Here is a 22,398-nt window from a genome sequence, read left to right as displayed (position 1 = left end):
TGTGTCAGCGGAGAGATCGAGCGGTGGATGATGTTTCCATGAGATCACCAGTCACGGTCGAGAGGCGGTTAGACGGCAGACAGTGGGGGTGCGGTCACAACACGAACACTTCACCCACCCGACACACTCACCCGACACTCCCGACACACGTACGCGCCACTCGCACGTCACCCCGCCACGCTCGCGTCGCCTCGCACACACATCTTAGTACTCTCTCAAAACACACGCGCTCTCCTCAGAACGCACGCACGCCTCGCCGCTCCCCGAGGAACACCCTCATCGGCAACGCACACACACCTTCCTAGCGACGCGCCACTCTGAAATCACACCCGGACACACACCCCCACCCCCCGGTGGGCCAGATGCTCGGTGGCAGGCCTCTCTCAGAGAGCCGCCGCTGCTGTCACATCGACTCAGTCTTCATTTGGAGGAAGGGGTGTTTCATCAAGCCCAGCACACAGCTGCGGGCCGCCGCCGCGGTGCCACTCCACCGCCAACATCAATCCACATTATGGATGTGGGGAGGGAAGGGCATATGAGCTGAGGGACCTAGGGCTGGGGCTGAGGATAGGGCTGAAGATGGACTCTTGGTGGCTGGAGGGTTGGGACGGGACCTGGGGGGCTAGAGGCTGGGGGGGGTGGGGGCGGGCAGGACCGGGGTTAGGGCTGCAGTTTCAGCTGGATTTGAGGCTGGGGCTAGATCCCAGTGAACCAGGAAGCAGGGAACCATCTCCACAGCCAAGGCTGCTGTGAAAGGTCAGGGTGGGGCTCCCTGCCAGGTGCTGGAGCTGGGGCGGCGTGCCAGGTGCCAGCAGGCCCGTGGACCAGCACAGTGAATGTAATTACTCCCTCACAGGCCATCTGATAAGCTACCCGTCAGGCCCTCCGTCTCTCATCACCAGGAGACAACACGGAATATTAAATGTGGCTCAGTGAAAGACTGTATGCAAGGGAGTGTTTGTGTGTGTGTGTGCATAACTTGCAAAGACTGTTCTGACCAGGATCGTGAGTGTGTGTGTGTCTGTGAGAGAGAGAGCGAGAGAGAGGGGGAGAGAGAGAGAGAAAGACAGAGTGAGAAAAAGAGAGTGTGATAGAGAGACAGTAAGCGAGAGAGAGAGAGAGAGAGAGAGAGAGAGAGAGAGAGAGAGAGAGAGAGAGAGAGAGAGAGAGAGAGAGACAGAGAGAGAGAGAGAGAGAGAGAGAGAGAGAGAGAGAGAGAGAGAGGCTGGTCTCCCCTGGTATCTGTAGCGAGTCTGTCCCATCTAGGTGTGAAGTGATTCCTGTCAGCAGGCTCGAAAGGACAGCTCACACAGGGCTTGTATGCATGTCTGCTTCCATGCACATATCGGTGTCCGTCTCTGTGTGGCTCCCTCTCTCTCCTTCTGACTACTTCTGTGTCCGTCTGCCTACCTGCCTGCCTGTCTGCTTTGTGTGTACCTTTCTCTTCCTGCTTGCCTTCCAGGCTGTCTGCCTGTCTGTTGGTCTGTGAAGGGGAGTCTGGAAGCCCAGCTCCACGGGCCCCCTGACTCCATGAGTCAGGGGGCTCCGGGAGCGGCTCCCCAGACTCACTCTGAGCCCCCTCGGCCTCCCACGCTCAACGCTCTCCCACGTAATTACACCAGCACTGCCGAGCAGGGCCACGGGCGTACACACACACACACACACACACACACAAACATTAACTCAGATAAGTGCCGTTCCACAGCACCCCTAGTGTGTGAGGGTTGAGATGGTCTCCGTGGAAACATGAGCTAGTGAGGAGGGTGCACCTGCATGCCCCCTCGAGGGAGAGAGAGACGCTGGTATGCCCTCACCTGAGAGGAGAGAGTGAGAAACAGAGAGGACAGGAGAGAGAGAGATAGAGAGAGGGACAAAAAGGTAGCGAGAGAGGAGCGGTGGGTGTGGTCTGTGAATGCAGGACTCAGGAGAAAAGAGATGTGTGAAAACCTCCTCCTGATGCAACCCCCGAAGAAATGCTCTCCTCAGAGGAGGGAGGTCTCGCCATTGTCCTGGAGCAATTACACAGTACATGTATCTACAGGTAATGCAAAGGCTGTGATTAGCTGTTCACAGTTACTCTTTGTGTGTGTGTGTGTGTGTGTGTACTACCACCTCGGGTACCATGGGCACCTTAGAACCATGACACCTTGGAATCCCACTATGCTGTGTTTTGTCACTGGCATTTGTCAAGAGGCCCATCATCTCCCTCATTTTGCATCTGTTTACAATGATAACATACAGGAGGAATGCCTTGCATAGAAAGCCATTCCTGAGGTTGTGGTAGTTAGGGCCTCTGTGTGTCTCCTGGCTGCAAGTCAAACACCATCTGGGCCGGGCCGGAGAGACACAGGTATTTGACCGTGTTGCTAATGATGTTTTCAGCCGGACCTGAGCTCTACTCAGCCTGCAAGGAGTCCAGGTCGAGTAGATCTTCAAAGCGTTTCCACGTCCTACATCAAAACAACTAAAACCCCTTCACAATACAGAGGATACAGCCAGTAATAGCTGAAATCAAGCTATTAAAGGCAATAATGATATGGTGTGCAAAACAAAATGATCTCTTGAGCTGAATGATGTGCGTGTGCTTGTGTGTTTGTGGTATGCGTACAGCACGATAGCTTTGAAGCTGCGGCGAGTGTTCTGTTCTCCAGAATCGAGCCCTGGCTCCCTGCCCTTCCCCCACCCTCTTAGCTCACATTTCTTTTTCTTTTTTTTTTTTGGGGGGGGGGGTTCAAAGACCTCAGGAACACAAGAGAAAATCGGCTAATAAAGACATTTTATTCAGCTCGACACATTTATGGAAAAAATATAATAATTACGAATGTCCACATAGGTGTAATACTAATAAATATGTGCACTACAATAATTATAAGTTGTACCTCATAAAATAACCAGGTTCTGAAGCAAAGCAACACTATTGTCAGGTTTTCTTTTAAAAGGCCATCGGTGGCCTGGGTGTCTCAACAGAAGAGTCTGAGAAAATTCCAAACTATTTGACTTGGAAAACGAGTCCCTTGTTGCAGTTTCGTTCCTGGTAGCCCTGTGTAATGACTGCTAGTCCATGCCATGCTACACTGCAGGGTGAGGGACAAATTATCAGGCTATTATCAGGCAACATAGCTCTGCAGCCAGAATGGAGCATGCACAACAGGCAGAGGTTTTTGGGCTTGGAGGTCTGGGGCTTTGGGGTTGGGGCTGAGGCTCTGGGGCTGAGAGTGAGGGCTCAGGGGTGGGCCGGACGCAAAACAGTCATGGAGGATAGTCAAGTGTGTAGAGTCGCCACCATGGAGGTTGAAAAGGAAGACTGGAGATGTATGGAACCGGAGGGGGAACTCATGCAGATGTAACCCATGCAGGGTCATGGCGTGCCGTCATTGCTGGGGTAGGTGCCCGTCCCCAGGTCTGTCCTCAGACGTCAGAGTTGATGCTGAGGTTGGCCAGTCGGGGGTCAGTGTTGATCTCGTACCTGTAGTGGTAGCCCTCCATGTGGTCCCGACAGGCGTCCCGGATGTTATACATCCAGCGCTTGATGCCCTTCCTGTTGAGGTAGAGCACCAGCAGGAAGATGACCCCGATGAGGGCCAGGACCATTCCCAGGAACACGTACGAGGTCTCCAGCACGCCCTTCATGTCCCCCGAGTAGGAGCACTCCAGCTGGGCTTGCTCCAGCAGCACCAGGGGCTGGCTCTTCAGCTCCTCCGGGTCAGAGCAAGTCAGGTTCTGCAGATCCTGTACCTGGTCCCCTTGCTTCAGCCAGGCCAGCAGATCCTCCATGTTGCAGTCACACCGCCAGGGGTTCCCCGCCAGCCGCAGCAGCATGCCTGGGTGGAGGCTGAGGTCAGTCAGGGTGGAGTTGGAAAGCTTCCGCAGGGCGTTGTCCCGAAGGTCCAGCTCTAATAGTGGGGGGGCCCTCAGAGCCCCGTCCTGGATCGAGATGATGGAGCTGTTCTGGAGGGCTAGGTTAACCAGGCTGGGGAGGCGGGAGAGCGTACCATCTGTTAACACCAGCAACTCATTGTTGGACAGGTCCAAACGGGTCAGCTTTGGGAGAGCTCCGCTCTGCAGCAGGCTGATAAGGTCCTCTGTGTAGGTCAGGTTAAAGAAACCTCGGCTAAGAACAAGCTCTTGGACCGTATTATTTGCAGGGAATGCTGAGGCGTCGAAGCTCTGGATCCGGTTGTTGCTTAGATCCAGGAGCCTGAGCTTTGGCAAGTTGCTAAATACCTTCGAGTCCAGCGACTCCAGCTGGTTTCCAGTGAGAAACAGGTCTGTTAACTGATCCAGGCGAGTCGGGAAGGACGCCGCGGAGATGCGCGTTATGTTGTTTCCAGTAATAAATAGAGTTTTTGTGTTGGTTGGCAATGGTTGAGGAACCGCGTGTAAGTCCTGGTTTACGCATTTTACAGTCGTTATGGAGCATACGCATTTGTCTGGACAAGCAGCGCCCGACACGAAAGCAGCAAAGAAAAACAATAAATGTGTGAGAGTAAACTTATTCGTCCTGCCACGATTTTCTTTACCTTTACAAGAAAACAACGAGCTCTCCACGCGCATTTTCATCTCTTGCTCCTTATATTCGGCGATGTTAAAGGATCACTGCAAGAGTCTAAATGTTGTATTTCCCCTAAGATTATACAGCGATCACGTTCCGGGCTACTCAACGGGCATAAAGAGTAACTTTTCAATGTTTCCAGGACTGTGATTCCTTAAAAAATAGCTCCACTCCCGACTTGTTGTTGGCGATAGTCCAATCAATTCGTGTCCAAATCGTTTTCTTCCGGGCCTACATGTCCTTCAGCTCCATGAGGTATCCCTAAAGTTTTAAGCAAAAGGAACCAGCGAATTAAACAGTTAATGTTTCTCAATAGGCTGCCGTTTTCCCGGTAGGCTACTAATCATACATTTTCCCGTACAGCCTATCAGGAAAATCGCACACGCCTCAACCAGTTAAGTTCAGTAAAAATCCGCTATTTCTAAAAAAAAAAAGTGTTAAAACCGGAATGTATTCACCCCTGTAACATGCGCCCATACACTTCTCCGCTTCTGATGATCTTATCATGTGTGAGAAAGGAATGATATTCTACTCCTTGCCACGGCGCAAACCACAGGAGGAGGGATATGCCATTATTCAGTGTAACGGGTGCTGTGAAACGTATTGGCTACTCGGGCTGAGTCTATCATGTGATCATAATTTTAATTGTCATATTTGGTTTTCTGCAATAAAATAAATCCGTGTGTGCGTGTGTGTGTGTGTGTGTGTGTGTGTGTGTGTGTGTGTGAGAGAGTGCGTGAGTGAGAGACAGAGACATGGGAAAAAAAGAAAGAAAGACATGCTCAATTCCTCTGCAAAAGGGAAACGCGAGCTAACTCCACAAGGAAACTTTAGTATGCCACTCACTCTCAAGTCTAAATCCATCAGTTTTTCTAATGTACTTACAGGGCCTCACTTAAAGCTTTTAAATGCTGAGAGGAGGCATAAAGTTCACGCATGCAGGTCGCTGCTGCATGTCCATCGATATGCTTTAGAGTTACAATTTTCAAACAGCCTTCTTTGATTTTGATTAGTGGCTGATAACAGCCCATTTGTATTCCTAATTGATTAATGAGGAACTCGGAGTGCTCAGCGGTCAGCGTGGAACCGAAATCGATATTGGTTTGGTTTTGAGAAAGAGAAAGACAGAAAGCGAGAGAGAGAGAGAGAGAGAGAGAGAGAGAGAGAGAGAGAGAGAGAGAGAGAGAGATGAAGAGAGAGAGAGAGATGAAGAGAGAGAGAGAGATAACTGGTTTAGCGCTCTTCTGTATTCTCAGTGTTCCCAGTTGAACCGGACCATGCAGCGTGTCTCAGAGCGGACTGCAGCCTGCAGACCCGAGCAGCAGACTTGTGAATGGGTGCTGATAATGACTGGAGGCAGCCTCATTAATGTCATATTACAAGGCCTGGTGTGAACCCCTTTGGGTAACCTGATCCACATTCTCGACCCAAAGCCTATTCTTAACTGTTACCCCTTCCTGACACTAACTAAGAAACTAGAAACTCTGCATGACGGCATGCAGCGAACAGTATTGCTGCGAATGCACACAAAATGTTGTGAATAAGATTTGCGTTTAAATTGAATGATCACTTTACATGTAATATATTAATATATTAATAGGCTACAGCCTTTGACCTATTAGGCTCATGCATAGTTTTCATTTTTTTTAATGTAACCGCTAAACTTTATCCTTTAATGTTCACTTTAGACTTTCACATGGTCTCAGAGACTGACATATCTCTCTCCACAATGCACCTTTGGTTTATCACTTGGGACTGATTACATTTTAATACATTAGTACGATAAATTGAGGTGTGCGCTCCTACTCAGGGAAGAATGACCATGGATGCCCAAACCTTTCAGCCACCCACAAGTTTCCAGGCTGTCAGATTTTGCAGTACCAAAGTCCAATCAAAGATTGCGATGCAAGTGCTGCCAACCAATGAGAAGTCGTCGTGTTGCAAAGCCTCTCTCCTGTTCTAAGAATCCGAATAGAGGGATTGGTGCTCGACTGCTCTGTTAAAATAAACCGGTTTAACAAACTCATACGCATTTAAAAATGTCAGAGATTACACTTTGGATATGCTCCGTTGATGCCAGCCGTATGATTACATCAGTCTTCATCTAGTGACAGGTAAGCAATATATAATAAATGTGCAGATCTTTTGTTAGCTAGCACTGGTACCAGTATGTAACTGTCTACGGCTACAGTAGTATAGCAGACAAGCTAGCGATGATGTGTCAGTTAGCAAGCTAGCACAATCTAGGCTACATCCTCACACGCCCTCCTTCTGTTTCAACATGATAAAAACAAATGCTACATACAGTAGCTAGCTAACTGACCTGTCTGCACCTAGCTTGCTAGCTAGACTAATTGTGTCAACAAGCTATATGTATTTTGAGGTTGCGGAGGTGGCATAGTTAGTTAGCTAGCTAGCTAAAATGACAGGTAGTTAGTCTCAAGTGTTGCAACTGGAGTGTAAACTGCACAGTTTGCTACGTAGGTAGGTGTGAAGCTAGCTTAGCCAATATTACATAAAATGATGTGGTGTAGCTACAACTTATCAGTCTACATTGTTATCATCGCGCGCTTCAAGTTTAATGCAAAACAGTATTTGGGTAAAGCGCCAGGCCAAATTGTGCCAATTCTCTCCAAACGTAGTCATATTACTGGCAGCTTGTCTAGTCAGCATTGCTAGTTGGCATTGCAAGTGTCATAACTGGTGACCGATCCTTGACCCCAGACCCATAAAATTAGGTGTATTATCTGACCTTTGCCCTCTGGGGACCCCTGCATCAGCTGTGCTAAAAACAACATGGTAACCCAAACCACCACAGAACAGATCAACTGCAAGGCGTGTGTAGAGGTCTCAGACTCTGCAAATAATGCATTTCATATTCATGAATGTAAAAAGCCCTTAGCTGATGAGGTCATCCTCTGCCCTTTTGTGTGAACATGAATTTGCCTATTGTTCAAGTTTGGTGTTTCTTGCCCCTAGGTTCCCAATCTAATTATGGAGTTTTGAGAAGGAGTAGGGGTGTGTTGGGGGGAGTGGAGTCCTTCCCTCGGTGTGTGATGGACTAGTGTGGGGGGTCTCTGAAGGGGGCTGGGACTGTTGCCTTTGTAAATGATCTAAGATACAATTGAAGTAAGAATATTTTTGATATACGTCTATATTTGTATGATATTTGTATAAAACTAGAGTTTAGTATTTATTGAAATTCCAGATGCCATTTTATGCTCTGAGCACAGCTGGTTGTGATGTTGGACTGTGAATGGGTCACCATGGTGGAGTGAGGTGAGCCTTAACAAAGCTCTGGGGTTGCTAGGGTGCGGTGGAACCTCAACACAAGCACAATTCTAGCACCCCAACACTATCTCTCCACCGTCTCGATTTTTTCTTTAGTTGATAGTTTTGCTGAGCAGCTCTGTTACACAACTGATATCTATTAGAAGCCTAGCTTGAGTTGAGACTTGTTGACAAGTATCTGTCACAGTTGTTTGTTTAGGAGTTTTTCCTGGGTGGGGGGGGGACTAGGGGGAGGGAGTCCAGCACAGGGTTGTGGAGGGCCACTGCTAAAAAGTAGAAACGCGAGGGGAGGGCAGGGGACTCACAGTGAGGGCTGGTCAGAGGTCAGGATGAGCCAGGCGGTTCCAGACTGCACGCCGAAATGCCGCTCGCCCCGGCACGCGGACGAGGTCATGGCGGCGCTGACGGGCGGCTCCGAGGGGCGTCTGAGAGCCTTCCTGACGGCCCACTGCCACAACGCCGCCACGCTGCGGGACGGCTCGGGCCGAACGGCCCTGCACCTGGCGGCGTCCCTGGGGAAGAGAGCCCTGCTGGAGTGGCTGCTGGAGCACCGGGGAGCAGATATGATGGTGAAGGACAAGGAGTCGGGCTGGACGGCCCTGCACCGCAGCGTCTTCTACGGACACATCCACTGTCTGATGGCCCTGGTCAAGGTGGGTCTCTCTCTATCTGGTCTGGGGGGGGGGGTGGGGGTTCAAGCATTAAGCTACACTGAGTCTCTCAAACATGCATGGTGTAAAGCTGGGACAGTGGCTCTAGATGTCTTTTTTTCGTATGGAGGTGGAACTAGTGGTTCCAGTTTGAGGGTTTGTGTTCCAGCACGGCGGGCTCCTGTCCACCCAGGATAAGGAGGGTCTCTCGGTGCTGGACCTCACCATGAAAGACCGCCCAGCGCACGTGGTCTTCCGAAACGCAGGTGAGCTGGAGCATATCCGGGGGTATTTCCAGTGCTGTGGTTTGTAGCAGGTAAAGATGAGCTTCCAGGCAGCTGGGGAAGTAGAGTAACGGTGTTTTGATGCCTGGGCTGTTTGCCTCCCCAGACCCCACCGAGGTCTACACCTGGGGCAACAACACCAACTTCAGCCTGGGTCATGGGAACCAAGAGAGCCGGCAGCACCCTGAGATCGTGGATGTGTTCGCCCGGAGTGGGGTGTACATCAAGCAGGTAAACAGAACTATTGCTGGGTACCTTCCAACCTGACGGGACATAACAGCAAGTGAGCGAGCAAGCAAGCAGCTGGAAAGTTTAGCCAAACTCCTTGAAAAGATATACGTTATTTAACATCTTGAGTCTACACGAAAGGGCTTCCCCACCTTAAACACCTTGGTCTCCTGGGTGATCGCTACCTCTCACCCTGATCCCTAGGGGGGGGTTTCTGTGGAAACCAGGGTTATGCAGCAAGCTGAACCCAAGCTAGGTCCACTGGGATTGGCCGTGTCGTCACCTAGGTCCCCCTGCAAAACAGGGCCTCTCCCCTGGGTGCCCGCCTTCACAACAGGCCCCTCTGCTCAGGGGAAAGCCCCATTGGTTGAGAGAGAAAAAACGTGTTTGTCTCTGCCCGTCTTCCAATTTGCCGCTCACATAAACCAGGCTGTTATGGACTGGGTCGGCAGAGTTCACGAAGACGCTGATGCTAGTGTGGAGGCAGGTCTCCTCTGGATGGTCTGGTGGACACACAGGCATGCAGGGTCTCTGTACGAGATGGGCGAGGTGCGTGTAACCTGAGGCCCCGTGCTGCTCCAGTGTATTGTTTCTCCTGTCAGTGTGACTTCGTGGTTAGACTCGCAGGCAGGCAGCACAGCAGGTTAATCCCCTGTGAGGGTCTGGTGAGTGAGGGTGAGTGAGGAAGACAGGACCCCGGGCACAGAGGGGAGGCATGGGGGCCCATAACACTCCCATAGGCCAAGGTCTGCCCCAGCTGTATGGATGTTCACCTATGCAGTTCTCTCTTCGAGCTCCTGGCTGTCTCTCTGAGCTCCTGGCTGTCTCTCTGGGCTCCTGGCTGTCTCTCTGGGCTCCTGGCTGTCTCTCTGGGCTCCTGGCTGTCTATTTGAGCTCCTGGCTGTCTCTCTGGGCTCCTGGCTGTCTCTCTGAGCTCCTGGCTGTCTCTCTGAGCTCTTGGCTGTCTGAGCTCCTGGCTGTCTCTCTGAGCTCCTGGCTGTCTCTCTGAGCTCTTGGCTGTCTGAGCTCCTGGCTGTCTCTCTGAGCTCCTGGCTGTCTCTCTGGGCCCCTGGCTGTCTCTCTGGGCTCCTGGCTATCTCTCTGGGCTCCTGACTGTCTCTCTGGGCTCCTGGCTCTCTATGAGCCCCTGGCTGGTTGCGTTGTAGGCTGTTTTTTTGCCTGTCTGTTATTATCCTTCACGTCCTTGGGACGTGAAGGATAATCAAGGGGAATATCCTTTTTATTAAACTCTCTCTCTTAAACTCGTCGTGGATAAACAAATATTGACGATAGATAAGCCTCCGAGCCTCCATCCAGGCCTTCATCCTGGTGAATCAATGCTTTTTTTATTGACTATTCAACAGATGCTTCAGGCCTGTTAATTTATGACTTCACTGTTGGGGTGTTAAGATAACATTTGAACCCAAGCCCCAAAATATAGCCTGAACCCTGCCCTATGGCCTGGTCATCTAGCTGGTTAGTTGGTTCAGGATACATTACTGTCATAATCCTCAGGTCAGTGGGGGGTTGATAGAGATCTTGTTTCACGACCCCCCCCCCCCTCCCCTTCACACACACACACACACACGCACACACACACACCGGGAGACAGTGCCTTTGTGCTCCCATCCCTGTCCTGCAGGTGCTGGTGGGTAAAATATTAATCCTAAGAATGACATCCTTTTAATTAAATGGCCTACGCTGGAGTGTATCAAAGTGATCGCTCTACTCCAGGACACATCCCGCTGCCCTGTTAAGATCCTGAGGGGAGCGATGCATTAGTAATGATGTTTACCTTTCCACTTGTGCCACGGCCACGCCGGCGTCCTGCTGTGCTACTGCTCCACGAGGGCTCGGCCCGCCGCGCGGAAACCTGACCGAGGTTACCCCCGGGATCACTTCCAAACTGTCGCTGGCTGCCATTGTCCTGTATGTCCTGACGGCGTGTGCTTGTCGTCTCCTCTAGGTGGTGCTGTGTAAGTTCCACTCTGTGTTCCTGTCTCAGAAGGGGCAGGTGTTCACCTGCGGACACGGCCAGGGGGGCCGGCTGGGGCACGGGGACGAGCAGACATACCTGGTGAGGCTGCACTGGACACTACACACTGCCTACTACACTCTATCCACTACACTGGACACTACACACTGCCTACTACCCACTATCCACTACACTGGACACTACACACTGGACACTACACACTACCTACTAGACTGGACACTACATGCTACCTACTACACACTATCCACTATACACTGCCCAAGACACTGGACACTGCACACTACCTACCGTGTACACTACACTTCTGTACTAACTCTAACCAACTGTACGCATAGAAAAAGAGAGATGCTTGGGAGAAACCCCCATAATTGGTGTCTCTCCCCAGGGGGGTGTTGGAGAGGCTGCAGCCCATGTCTCACCCCTTGTCTCCCCAGGTCCCCAGGGTGGTGGAGGGGCTGTTGTCTCTCCCTGTCTCACCCCTGACTCCCCTTGTCTCCCCAGGTCCCCAGGGTGGTGGAGGGGCTGTTGTCTCTCCCTGTCTCACCCCTGACTCCCCTTGTCTCCCCAGGTCCCCAGGGTGGTGGAGGGGCTGTTGTCTCACCTGGTGTCCCAGGTGGCAGCAGCTAGGGACCACACGGTGGTGCTGACGGAGGAGGGATACGTATACACCTTTGGACTCAACTCCTCCCACCAGCTGGGCCTGACTCCGCCCCCGGCCGCCAGCCATCTACCCAAACAGGTGAGGGTGGATAGGAAATAGCCTGCTCCCTGGCGAGGTATTGGAATGTTGTCATTAATTGTGTTAAGACTGCATGTGTAACAGTTCTGTTTTCAATGGATGTGTTTTTAGAGTTCAACCAGTGTATAGTGTTTCCAGAGGAAGTTGCATGGCTTAGGGCCTACATTAAACCCAGTAGGAAGGCTTAAGGCTGTATGAAACAGCAGTGATACTCGGCCTGTGTTGTTGATTGGTTATTGAGTGACCTGGGCCTTGTCCAATGGGATACAGGTATTCTCCAAGACGCTGAAAGGCAGGACTGTGATTGGAGTTGCCGCAGGAAGGTTCCACACGGTGCTGTGGACCAGGGAGGCCATCTACACCATGGGTCTGAACGGAGGCCAGCTGGGTGAGACACACACACACACACCCGTAATCCTATGGTATCTGTTACAACCTCTTTTAGGATGTCTTTTGTAACAATGTAACATCATTATGTTCATGTATCATCACAGTCGTCCTGCTTTTCATTTGACCTCGTTCGTGACCCAAACCCTCTCTGCTCTGTGACCTTTGACCCTCAGGTTACCTGCTGGACCCCAACGGAGAGAAATGTGTCACCGCTCCTCGCCAGGTTTCTGCCCTGCACCACAAGGACGTGACCATCGCCATGGCAGCAGCCAGTAATGGGGCGACGGTCGTGGTGACGGAGAAGGGGGATGTTTACCTGCTGGCGGACTACCAGTGCAAGAAGCTGGCGTCCAGGTCGGTGTTGGTCTCTCCCTAGTGGGATGGAGTGTGACAGTCATACCGGCCCAGCTCTCCACTTTTTGACTCCCCTCTGTCCAACCCAACCCCTCAGGCAGTTGAACATCCGGAAGGTTCTGGTGAGCGGGGGTAGTCTGGACCACCGCGTGGATCCCCAGGTCCTGAATGAGAGCGGGGGGGAGAGGGTGTTGATCCTGGCCCTGGATCAAGCCGGCAGGGTGGGTATGACGACCCGGGGGATCGGGGTGGGCGGAAGGTGCAGGGTTCTGACCAGAATTGGTCACACAGCAAACCCCAATCAGGCCAGAGATACATTAGCCCAACGTCCCTAATGGCCAATCTACTGGCTTACCATTCTCCCCTTGTCTCCCCCCCGTCCTCCAGGTGTTCTGCTGGCGCTCCAGCGGCAGCCCGGTGCGGCAGGTGCGCTGGGCGTACGGCCGGCAGGTGTTCATGTCCGACATGGCGCTCAGCCGCGGCGGCCTGATGTTCATCACGCCGGAGGGCGAGGGCTTCAGCGGCCAGTGGCTGGGGGACCCCAGGAAGGCCGGCGAGAGGAAAGGTCAGACGCCCGTGAACACGGCTTTGTTGAGAGGACGCTTTGGTTAGGAGCTACGTACAAAAGCGTGTGCCGGAAGCACAGGGAGGACTAGAAGCGGACATTTCCGAGCAGTATTTCAGTGATTAGTGCCAAGGACGATCTGTGTGTGTTCTGACTTGCTGTCTCTTATAGTGTCAAGAGAAAACCTGCTCCACAATTAGAGACTATTAATATTTCTCAGACGAGAACTGGGTTAACTCGGTGTGTTCTAGAAACGGGCCTGCGTGCGGCCTGTATTTCTCTCTGTCTAGGCCAAGCAGTTTGTCATCGTCTCTTGTCTTGTCCAGACGGCGCTGTGGAGGGGTGTGGCCACGGCGAGGGGGGCGGGGCCTACGAGAGGATCCGCCTCGACAAGCTTCCGTACGTCCACCGGGCGGTCAGCGTCACCATGGATACCAAGGGGCGTAACTTTGGCATGCTGCAGTCGGACCCCAAAACCAGGTAGGGGGCGTGGAACTTTGTAACGTTGAGCGCGAGGAGCCTTGGAATGGTTGAACATAGACACTAAGAATCAGAATTCGGTTTATTCGCCATGTATGTTATACAAACACAGAATTTACTGTGGCAGGAAGGTGCAAAACACTAAACATATACGAATCTTAAATTAAGTAAAAGTACAAAAGTTTAACTATTTCTAAGAACTAAACAATCTAAGAATAAAATAATTTAAATATGAAATAAAATATATATAAAAATAAGAATAGAATGAGCAGCATGAGTGGTCAACAGTGCAATCAGATACTGAGGTAAGGTGGCTTATGCATAGTGTAATTGCCATTAGATGGACTTATGATAGTTAAATGAATGAATGTCAGTGGGAGTCCTTGGCCTTGTTGAAGAGGCCAGTAGCAGATGGAAAGAAACTGTTCTTATGGCGTGAGGTTTGGAGTAGGATATGGAAGGCTGACCCTCCTCTCCTTCCCCCTCCTCTCCTGTCCTCTCCTCTCCTCCCCCCCAGCCTGTATGAGATCCCCTCCGTCTCCCCCTCCTCCCTCACCCAACACTTCCAGCGGCTGCTGGAGGAGGCCGACGAGACGGACAGCATCCACGACGTCACGCTGCAGGCCGGAGACCGCGCCTTCCCCGCCCACAAGTACGTCCTGTCCATGAGGTCCGAGTTCTTCCGGAAGCAGCTGTTGGCGGTGCGCGGCGGCAGCGAGGACGGGGACGGCGAGGTGAGGAGGAGCGAGGACGCGGTGGGCTGCGACCTGCTGGTCCTGGAGAAGGTGTCCGCCGAGATGCTGGAGCACGCCCTCACCTTCATCTACACCGACTGCTGCCAGATGCTGGTGGCGGGGGCCCGGCCCCGCGTCTCTCCCCAGGGACGGGGCCCCGAGCTGGGCCAGGAGCAGCTCATCTCCACCCTGGAGGAGCTGGGGCTCCAGGACGGGCTGAGGAGCCGCTCGGCCCTGGACGTCTACCGCTCGCTGCCCCCCTACGCCAGGAGCGACGGGGACAAGGCCAAGGGGAAAGGTAGCAAGCCTGGGAAGAAGGGCAAGGCTGGCAAGGCGGGCACCACGGAGGGAGGGGCCAACCCGGTCAAGACCTTGCAGGGCGTGGCCAAGAAGTTGGGCATAGGTAGTTTATCTGCACGGTGAGGGCTCAACCTAACTCGTCTCCACTGTGTGTTTTGTAGCGAAGTATCTTTTGCGGTTGTGTTTGGTGTCGAGGTATGTTCTAATGTGTTTGATTGTGGATGGATGATGTTCCCTGGGCGGTGTGGTCGGCAGGCTGGACGGGGTGAAGTTTGAGAACGGGCAGATCAGCGTGGTGCCCAAAAAGACGGGGAACAAGCCCTGCCTCAACCCCAAGAAATGGTGAGCTGAGTGTGTAAGACGAGCCCTGCTGTGTAACGTGATGATGGGGATAAATAGGTAGACACTCATCTGTGTGTGTGTGTGTGTGTGTGTTTCTCCATAGCTCCTACCTGTGTGATGTGACCTTGAGGTCTGAAGATGGCAAGGAGTTCCCCTGCCACAAGTGTGTGCTGTGTGCCCGCCTTGGTGAGTCGCTGCTCTGTCGCAACTGGACTGCTCTTGGCTGCGAGGCGTGCTGATTAACCCGAGGAAAGTGGTGCTCTCGATCTTCGACGCCATCGTTCTAGCGTGTTCTCTCTCTTTGTTCCGCAGAGTACTTCAACAGTATGCTGGGGAACCCCTGGATCGAGGTAGGCCTGTGTTCCGAGTTTCTGTTCGAGCGCGATTATCTAATGTCAGATTGTCTGGCGTGTAGTTCAGGGATGTAAAACTCTGGTGTGGAGTGATGTGACGATGGTCTGGTTGGTGTTGTTGGTGCTTGGGTGCGCCCTCTGCAGGCCACCTCATGCAGTGCTCTGGAGATGCCCACCAGCTCAGAGATCCTGCAGGTGATCCTGGAGTACGTCTACACTGACGAGTCCCCGACCATCAGAGGTACACACGCACACACGCAAACGCACACCTCACAGAATGTCCAAACCACATACCTACACCCTAGGTATGTGGTTTGGTCAAATGCTGAGCTAAACCCATCCCAGAACAGTATATTCAGATACGTATTAATGTCAACTCAGAAGTTTATTATTATTTAGTGAGAATTTCATCAAAAACACCTCCGACATGGATGGACTGGTTGTCGAAAAGCAGCATTTGAAAAAAATATTAATACATTTTCCCTTCTCTCCTCTTGACTCCCCCTCCCCCCCGTGTCTCCTCCCCCCCAGAGTCCTTGAGCGTGGAGTTTGTGTGCGGAGTGCTGGTGGTGGCGGACCAGCTCCTCATCAGCAGGCTGAAGGAGATGTGCGAGGTGGCCATCACAGAGAACCGTACGCTCCTGACCTCAGCCCTCCTCCCTCTCCCACACCCCTCTCATCCAGCTCTCTCTCACGTTTTTTCTTCAGACCTTTCATCTCCGCCTCTCCTACCCTCTGCTCTCTCTCACCCTCTCCCCTTCATCCAACCTTCCACCTCCACTTCACAATAAGGGTTCTGGCAAGACATGGTGTTCTAGAGCTCGAGTCAGGCTCTCAGTCTCTCCTTATAAACCCGTAATCTTAACCTGCTCTCTTCTCCTCGCTGGCCTCCTCCTCTCCCTCCTTGCCTCGCTGGCCTCCTCCTCTCTCGCCTCGCCGGCCTCCTCCTCTCCTCGCTGGCCTCCTCCTCTCCTCGCTCGCCTCCTTCCCCTCCTCCTCAGTGACTCTGAAGAACGCTGCGGAGCTGCTGGAGTTCTCTGCCGTGTACAACGCAGAGCAGCTGAAGCTGTCCTGTCTGCAGTTCATAGTGCTCAACATGGCCGCCCTCCTGGAGACCCGGTGAGGAGCCTGCGCCTGTGGTGGTCGGGGGGGGGGGGGGCGGGGGGATGAAGGTTGTGTTTCTGTTTAGTTTTTTTCTAAGTGCTCTGTTCCTTTCAGAGCTCTGGATGTCCTCAGCGATGAGGTCCTGCTGGAGCTGTCTGCGTCATACAGGAGGATGGTGAGTCTGGCCCAGGGTGGGGTTAGGGGCATGCCCCCCTCACAGCTCCTGGGGCTGCCTTGGAGCACCTTTTTTAGCTTCTCTACGAGGTCCGGTTAAGGTGTGGTGCTGTGGTCGTGTTTAACCTACCTGTCTGTCTATGCCTTGCTTCCTCTCTCTGTTGTCCCTGTCTTTTCCTCTTTCCCCTCTTCTCTTGCTCTCTCTCTCTCTCTCTCTCTCTCTCTCTCTCTCTCTCTCTCTCTCTCTCTCTCTCTCTCTCTCTCTCTCTCTCTCTCATACTCTCTTTCCCTCGCTCTGTGTTTTCCTCTGTCAGATCCCTGCAATGCAGAAGCGTCAGATCACCCCCTACCCAGACGCTCCGGACCTGAGTGTGTACGAGGAGGAGGAGCCAGACTCGCCCTTCAGCCCCAGAGGAGACACAGAGACGGACTACAGCTGCAGGTAGGGCGGACCAGGAATGTATACAAACCTATAAAAGAGTAGACTATATTATGGCAAAAACAGTAGGACTGTATAAGATCACTATATCATCCTGTCCCTTCTCCTCCTCCCTCCCTGTCCTCCTCCCTCTTCTCCCTCCTCCTCTCTCCCTCCCTGTCCTCCTCCCTCCCTGTCCTCCGCCCTCCTCTCCCTCCTCCTCCCTCCCTGTCCTCCTCCCTCTCCGCCTTTCTCTCCCTCCTCCTCCCTCCCTGTCCTCCTCCCTCCCTGTCCTCCTCCCTCCCTGTCCTCCCTCCCCTCCCCGCCCTCATCGTCCTCTCTCCTCAGGGAGAGCCTGTTGAAGAAGGCCAAGATGAAGGCCAAGAGAAAGCCCCGGCGACGCTCCGACAGCTTCGGGGGGTACAACCTCTCTGACATCATCCAGAGCCCCCCCGCCGCAACCACTCCAGGTACACACACACACACACACACACACACACACACACACATGCAGTAGTGTAAGGTCATTTCACTGTAGGGTCATCGTTGTCAATCAAAGTTAATCAGCAGTGACCCCCTTATACCCCCCCCTGCCGCCCCTCTCAGTGACCCCCCCAGGCCTGGTGAAACCAGGGGCGAGCAGCTCCATGGAGTCCCTGCAGGAGCTGTTGACCTCGGACTCGGAGGGCAGCTACGTGGGGGCGGGCAGCCCCCGCGAGCTGCAGTCCCCCATCGGCCTCCACAGGACAGAGGTACGCACACGCCCCCTACAGCGGGGGGCGCCAACCTTGTTCCTGGAGAGCTTACCTGCCTGGTGGTTTTCCCTCCAACACTAATCTAGCACACCTAATTATTGTAATAATTACCTGCTTGATCAGATAACTACTGTTAAATCTGATCAACTAAGTGTGGTCGGTGCAGGCCGGTAGCCCTTCAAGAACAGGGTTGGAGAGCTCTGCTCTACAGTGCCATACACACACAGACACACTCACACACACTAACACTCAGATGGTGCATTTAACCACAGTTGCTGTGTTGTGTGCAGGATGAGAGGGCTGGAATCCAGCGGAGGAGGACCCCCTCCAGCACCCCTTCCACCCTGAGGAACGGACTCCCTCACCCACGCAGCTCTGCCCCAGAGCCCATCCCCAGGGCCTCTTCGTGCAGCTCCGCCACAGAGCCCATCACCAGGGCCTCCTCGTGCAGCTCCGCCACAGAGCCCATCCCCAGGGACTCCTCGGGCAGCTCCGCCCCAGAGGCCATCACTAGGTGAGGCCAGGCTGGGTGTGCGGTGTTAAGCGATGGGTACACTACTGATGGTTACACTAATCCCCCCCCCACCCCATCTTTCTTCCAGTCTTGTCTGCACCCCGCCAATCCTGGACCTCAGAGCCATCATGGACATGGAGGCCACCTCCCAGATGAGCCTGAGAGCCACGCCTAGAAGCCCCGCCCTGTACGTGCTCTCCTCCTGCCTGTGTCCATGAGAAAATAGAACCAGGATGTTGTCTGTGAACTGAAGCATTCAGGCCAACACAGGTTCATGTCTGTCTGTATGTCTGACAGCTCCTGATTTTTTTTTCCCCACTCCTGCCTTACCCCCCCTCCCCCCCTGCACCTCTCTCCTCCCTGCCCCCCCATCTCTCCTCCCTACCTCCTTTTCTCCTTCCTGCCGCCGTCTGTCCTCCCTCACCTCCCCCAACATTAGCACCAACAGCAGCAAGCCCTCCCCCATCCCGGCCAAACTCTCCCAGAAGCAGAGGAAGATAATGGCCCAGGCCACCAAGGAGGGCAGTGTGGAGGCAGCGGTCCCCAGGGCCGCCCCGACCCTCAGCCCCCCGAAGAGCATCAAAGCATGGTACGTGTCTCTGCTGTCTACGCTGCTGAGGCGCTTGTCTTGTTTTTATCCCTTGTTGTCTCACTGGGCAAAAAAAAAAAAGAAGCCCATTCTGTTGGTAGTGAGGTTGAGGACACCCACCCACCCGGTGCACAAGGAGAGCTTGATCAAACGCACCTAGTCTGAAAGAGATGGCCTAATCTGGCCAGGAAGGACTGATGTCGATGGACAGGGTTTTGCTGATAGTTTCTTTCGTCTCCCACTTTTCCTCCTCCCATCCACCCCCCCCCCCCCCCCCCACTCCAGGGCCAAGACGGTCCAGTCCCCCCCCTCCTCTCGCTCCTTTAGGGACCTCCTGGCGGAGGAGGCGATCCGGGTCCAAGGGCATCCTGGGGCTCCAGGCAGGGCTGTCGGGCCGGGAGGACAGGGACCAGCGGCCTCTGCAGCAAGGAGGGTCACCTTCAAATCTGCTGCCGAACCTGAGAAGTGTGAGCCTGGGAAACCAGCTGGGTAAGACACACACACACACACACACAGTACAGATAGACACACAGGGACACAACGGACTCACAAACGGACACACTTGACGTGTACATCGCGAATCATGCGATTCCAGTGTAGTCCACGTGATGGCACTGTTGTCCCATGGTGACACTATCGCCGTTCAACACAGGAAACCTCTGACAAATCCACACTGTCTTACGCATGCATACCACACATGTGTGTCCTGATCTTAACTCACTGAGTCAATAACTTCTGCAAACGTACCCCCCGGCCCTCCCCTCGGTGGAAGGAGCTAGTTTAAGACCTCAGAGACAGACATCGTTGATGTTATCTCACCACAAGTGTCGCAACAAGTGTTTGGGAGGATGTGCCTGTGAGCACTTGTCTGTGTGTGTGTGTGTGTGTGGGGGTACGTTTGCAGAAGTTAGTGACTCCGTGAGTTAAGATCAGGACACACAGAGATAACTCTCTCTCTTAGCCGTACTCCCTCCCCCACCTGTGTTGTGTACAGTCCTTCGATAGCGGTCTGGTCTGGCCTGGCCTGGCCTGGTCTGGTCCAGTCCAGTCCAGAGTAGGGCATGAGGCTGATCAGATGAGATTAGGCCGGAGCCTTGTGTCGCTTCTGATCACCACAGAAAGTCTGGTGTTACACACACACACACAGGCTCTAGAGTAACTGTAGTGGTGTAGGGGTAGTGCTGTCCGCCTGTCGCCCCTGGTTACCACTGTTGATCCTCCACGTCATTCCTTTTCCCGTCAGCCCCTGGGTGCGGGCGGCTGCGGCAGGGAGCCCCCCCGTGGGCGCCATGGTAACCTTTGCCTCCATCGTGGAGGAGGAGAGGCAGCAGGAGGCCGCCTTGATCCGCAGCCGAGAGAAACCCCTGGCCCTCATCCAGGTGAGCGTATGTGTGTGTGTCCGGGTGTGTTTACGTCTGTGTTCGTGTGTCTGCCTTGCTCCTGTCTCACACAAACACTAGTGCTCTCTCGCTCTCCCCTTCTAACCCCTCCCTGCCACCTCTCTCTCTCTCTCCCCCTCCCTCCCCACAGATTGAGGAGCGGGCAATCCATGACCTGCTTGTCCACTACAGTAGCCGTGGCAACCCTGAGGAGCTGGTGGTGGTGGAAAGGTCCAGCCAAGGCCCTGTGGCCACGCCCACCTGGAACAAACATTAGACCACACGCACTCGCACAAAAACCTGTTGCACGACACACACACACACAGCGTCAGTTACAATACCATCCATCCATCGACAGACCCACCGACGCACATGAACACGTTCTGCTTCCAAGACATTGCATAATGTAGCCGCAACCTTTAACATCCACCCTAACCTAACCCTCCGACATGACACCGTGCATCTGGAACAGCTCTGTGTTGCAGATACTTGCCAAACGAGAATGATTTTCCAAAATGATCCTGCCTTCCAAATATGTGTAAATTGTGTTCGGCAAGGACAGTTTTGAATTTAGAACTACCAATTGGGTCCAAAGTACGATACCCAGCTGTGCAGTGTTGAGGCAACTAAGCTTTATGCCTATTTAGTAGAGGGCAGCCTGACCTGAGTGATACCTAGGAACCCTTTGCCCTGAGTCATACAGTTCTGCTGAGAATGTTTATTGAGGGGATGTGTGTGTGTGTGTGTGTGTGTGTGTGTGTGTGTGTGGTGGGGGAAGGTGTGTGAGAAACTGCACACTGTGTTTGGAAGGCGAGGGAAGCAGTTCGCTACTCTCGATTTCAACACTCCGCTCTCAGTCGCACAGTTCTGCTGAGAATGTTTATGGAGGTGAAGTGTGTGGGGGGGGGAGGGTGTGTGTGATACTGCACACTGTGTTTGGAAGGAGAAGGAGGCAGCTAGCTACTCTCTCTATATCAAAATGTACAAGGGTTGGAGAAGGGAATGCGCCTTGCTTTCACTCTTACCAGATTGCAGCACGCCACACACACACACCACATACCGACACAACAATTGACTTTCTTTCTGCTGGCTGGCTCTCTTGTTTTGATTTGTTTATGGAGCCAGCTATGTAAGCCTGGAGTCAGAGCCCATGTGTTGGCTTGGTATCCCCCCCCCTCCTCCTTGTACGAAGACAAAATGGCGTGCAATAAAAATCCAACCTGCTCAGTGACCCTGACTACTGTCTTGTTACTGTGTCACACACAAGTGTGTTTACTGGACTACCGGAGAGAAGAAGCGATATCAGCTGAGGAGATGATGGGTAGGGAGAGGAGGATGGGTAGGGAAAGGGATGAGAGAAGAGGGGAGGTAGTTGAACATCTCCATTGTTGCTGTGGTGAGTATTGCCTCGTCAAATCAGAGCTAATCGCGGGTGCCGAATCCCTCAGCCTAACCAGGGTCTTGGATGTAGCGCGTCTCCTGTGACACGCTCGGCTCGGCGTGGGTTAGCGGCCATTAAGAGAGGAAAAGGGCGAGGCAGCAAGAAAATAAAGGAGGAAGGTAATGGCGATAACATGTTGTCAGTCTTCCGAAACGAGCTCTGCCCTGCATGAGTTAGCAACCATTAGGGTGTCATCTCGGCTGATGGGAAGTCTTGACCCTGACTGGGAAAGAGAGAGTGTTGAATGAGGAGATTCATTAGCTGGAACTATTAAGGGAGGAGGGGTGTATCTGATAGAGTGGTTTTATTAGCTCTAATTGCAAGTAGATTACCACATGAGGAACCAGAAAGAGAATTGATAATTACACATTAAGACCAATCAGTCAGTGAGGGGGCAGATAGGGGTGGGGGGGTGGTGGTGGTGGGGGGGGGGGTGGCAGATGGACAGGTGGCTGTAATGAAGATACATTCTCACTGTGTTTAAGATCGACAGGACCATGGAAACCGAGACTGTTACCTCTCACGTAGTTCTGATGGTGCCAGTTACGCAATCAACCTAAAAAACAACTTACTGTTATTACCGGTATGGGTAACAATTCAGAATAATAAACGGTGAATGCTGTGGGAGTGAGTTACAGTGTTGTCAAATCTATAGTTGTTTTTATGCGATCCACATTGCAAAGACTGGCTTTAGGAGAGACTTCCATACGTATGTGATCATGGTTCTCCAGGCCCAGAGTTACATCACCATAATGATCTAGAATCT

The 22,398-nt window shown here is 52.9% G+C and overlaps 2 protein-coding genes across 2 annotated transcripts; one reads left to right on the top strand and one right to left on the bottom strand.

The window, feature by feature from the left end:
- Positions 1–2,758: 2,758 nt before the first annotated feature.
- Positions 2,759–5,155, bottom strand: tpbgb (trophoblast glycoprotein b). Its single transcript, XM_062465052.1, has 2 exons — positions 5,011–5,155; positions 2,759–4,813 (listed from the first exon to the last, which is right to left on the bottom strand). The coding sequence occupies exon 2, from the start codon at positions 4,558–4,560 to the stop codon at positions 3,409–3,411; it is 1,152 nt and encodes a 383-aa protein (XP_062321036.1). The 5' UTR covers positions 4,561–4,813; positions 5,011–5,155; the 3' UTR covers positions 2,759–3,408.
- A 2,921-nt stretch (positions 5,156–8,076) lies between these two features.
- On the top strand, positions 8,077–21,422 carry ibtk (inhibitor of Bruton agammaglobulinemia tyrosine kinase). The gene is made up of 27 exons (XM_062465046.1): positions 8,077–8,496; positions 8,663–8,759; positions 8,884–9,008; positions 10,972–11,082; positions 11,570–11,740; positions 12,011–12,128; positions 12,304–12,484; positions 12,582–12,705; positions 12,872–13,049; positions 13,376–13,529; positions 14,047–14,682; positions 14,819–14,905; positions 15,009–15,091; positions 15,218–15,255; positions 15,403–15,499; positions 15,790–15,891; positions 16,260–16,377; positions 16,477–16,537; positions 16,851–16,978; positions 17,303–17,424; positions 17,561–17,706; positions 18,000–18,223; positions 18,312–18,410; positions 18,663–18,812; positions 19,098–19,301; positions 20,056–20,191; positions 20,343–21,422. The coding sequence occupies exons 1-27, from the start codon at positions 8,173–8,175 to the stop codon at positions 20,466–20,468; spliced, it is 4,140 nt and encodes a 1,379-aa protein (XP_062321030.1). The 5' UTR covers positions 8,077–8,172; the 3' UTR covers positions 20,469–21,422.
- The last annotated feature ends 976 nt before the right edge of the window (positions 21,423–22,398 follow it).

This window comes from Osmerus eperlanus, chromosome 7 (genome assembly GCF_963692335.1).
Source record: "Osmerus eperlanus chromosome 7, fOsmEpe2.1, whole genome shotgun sequence".
Lineage (NCBI taxonomy): Eukaryota > Metazoa > Chordata > Actinopteri > Osmeriformes > Osmeridae > Osmerus > Osmerus eperlanus.
This window is presented reverse-complemented; position numbering and strand designations above follow the sequence as displayed.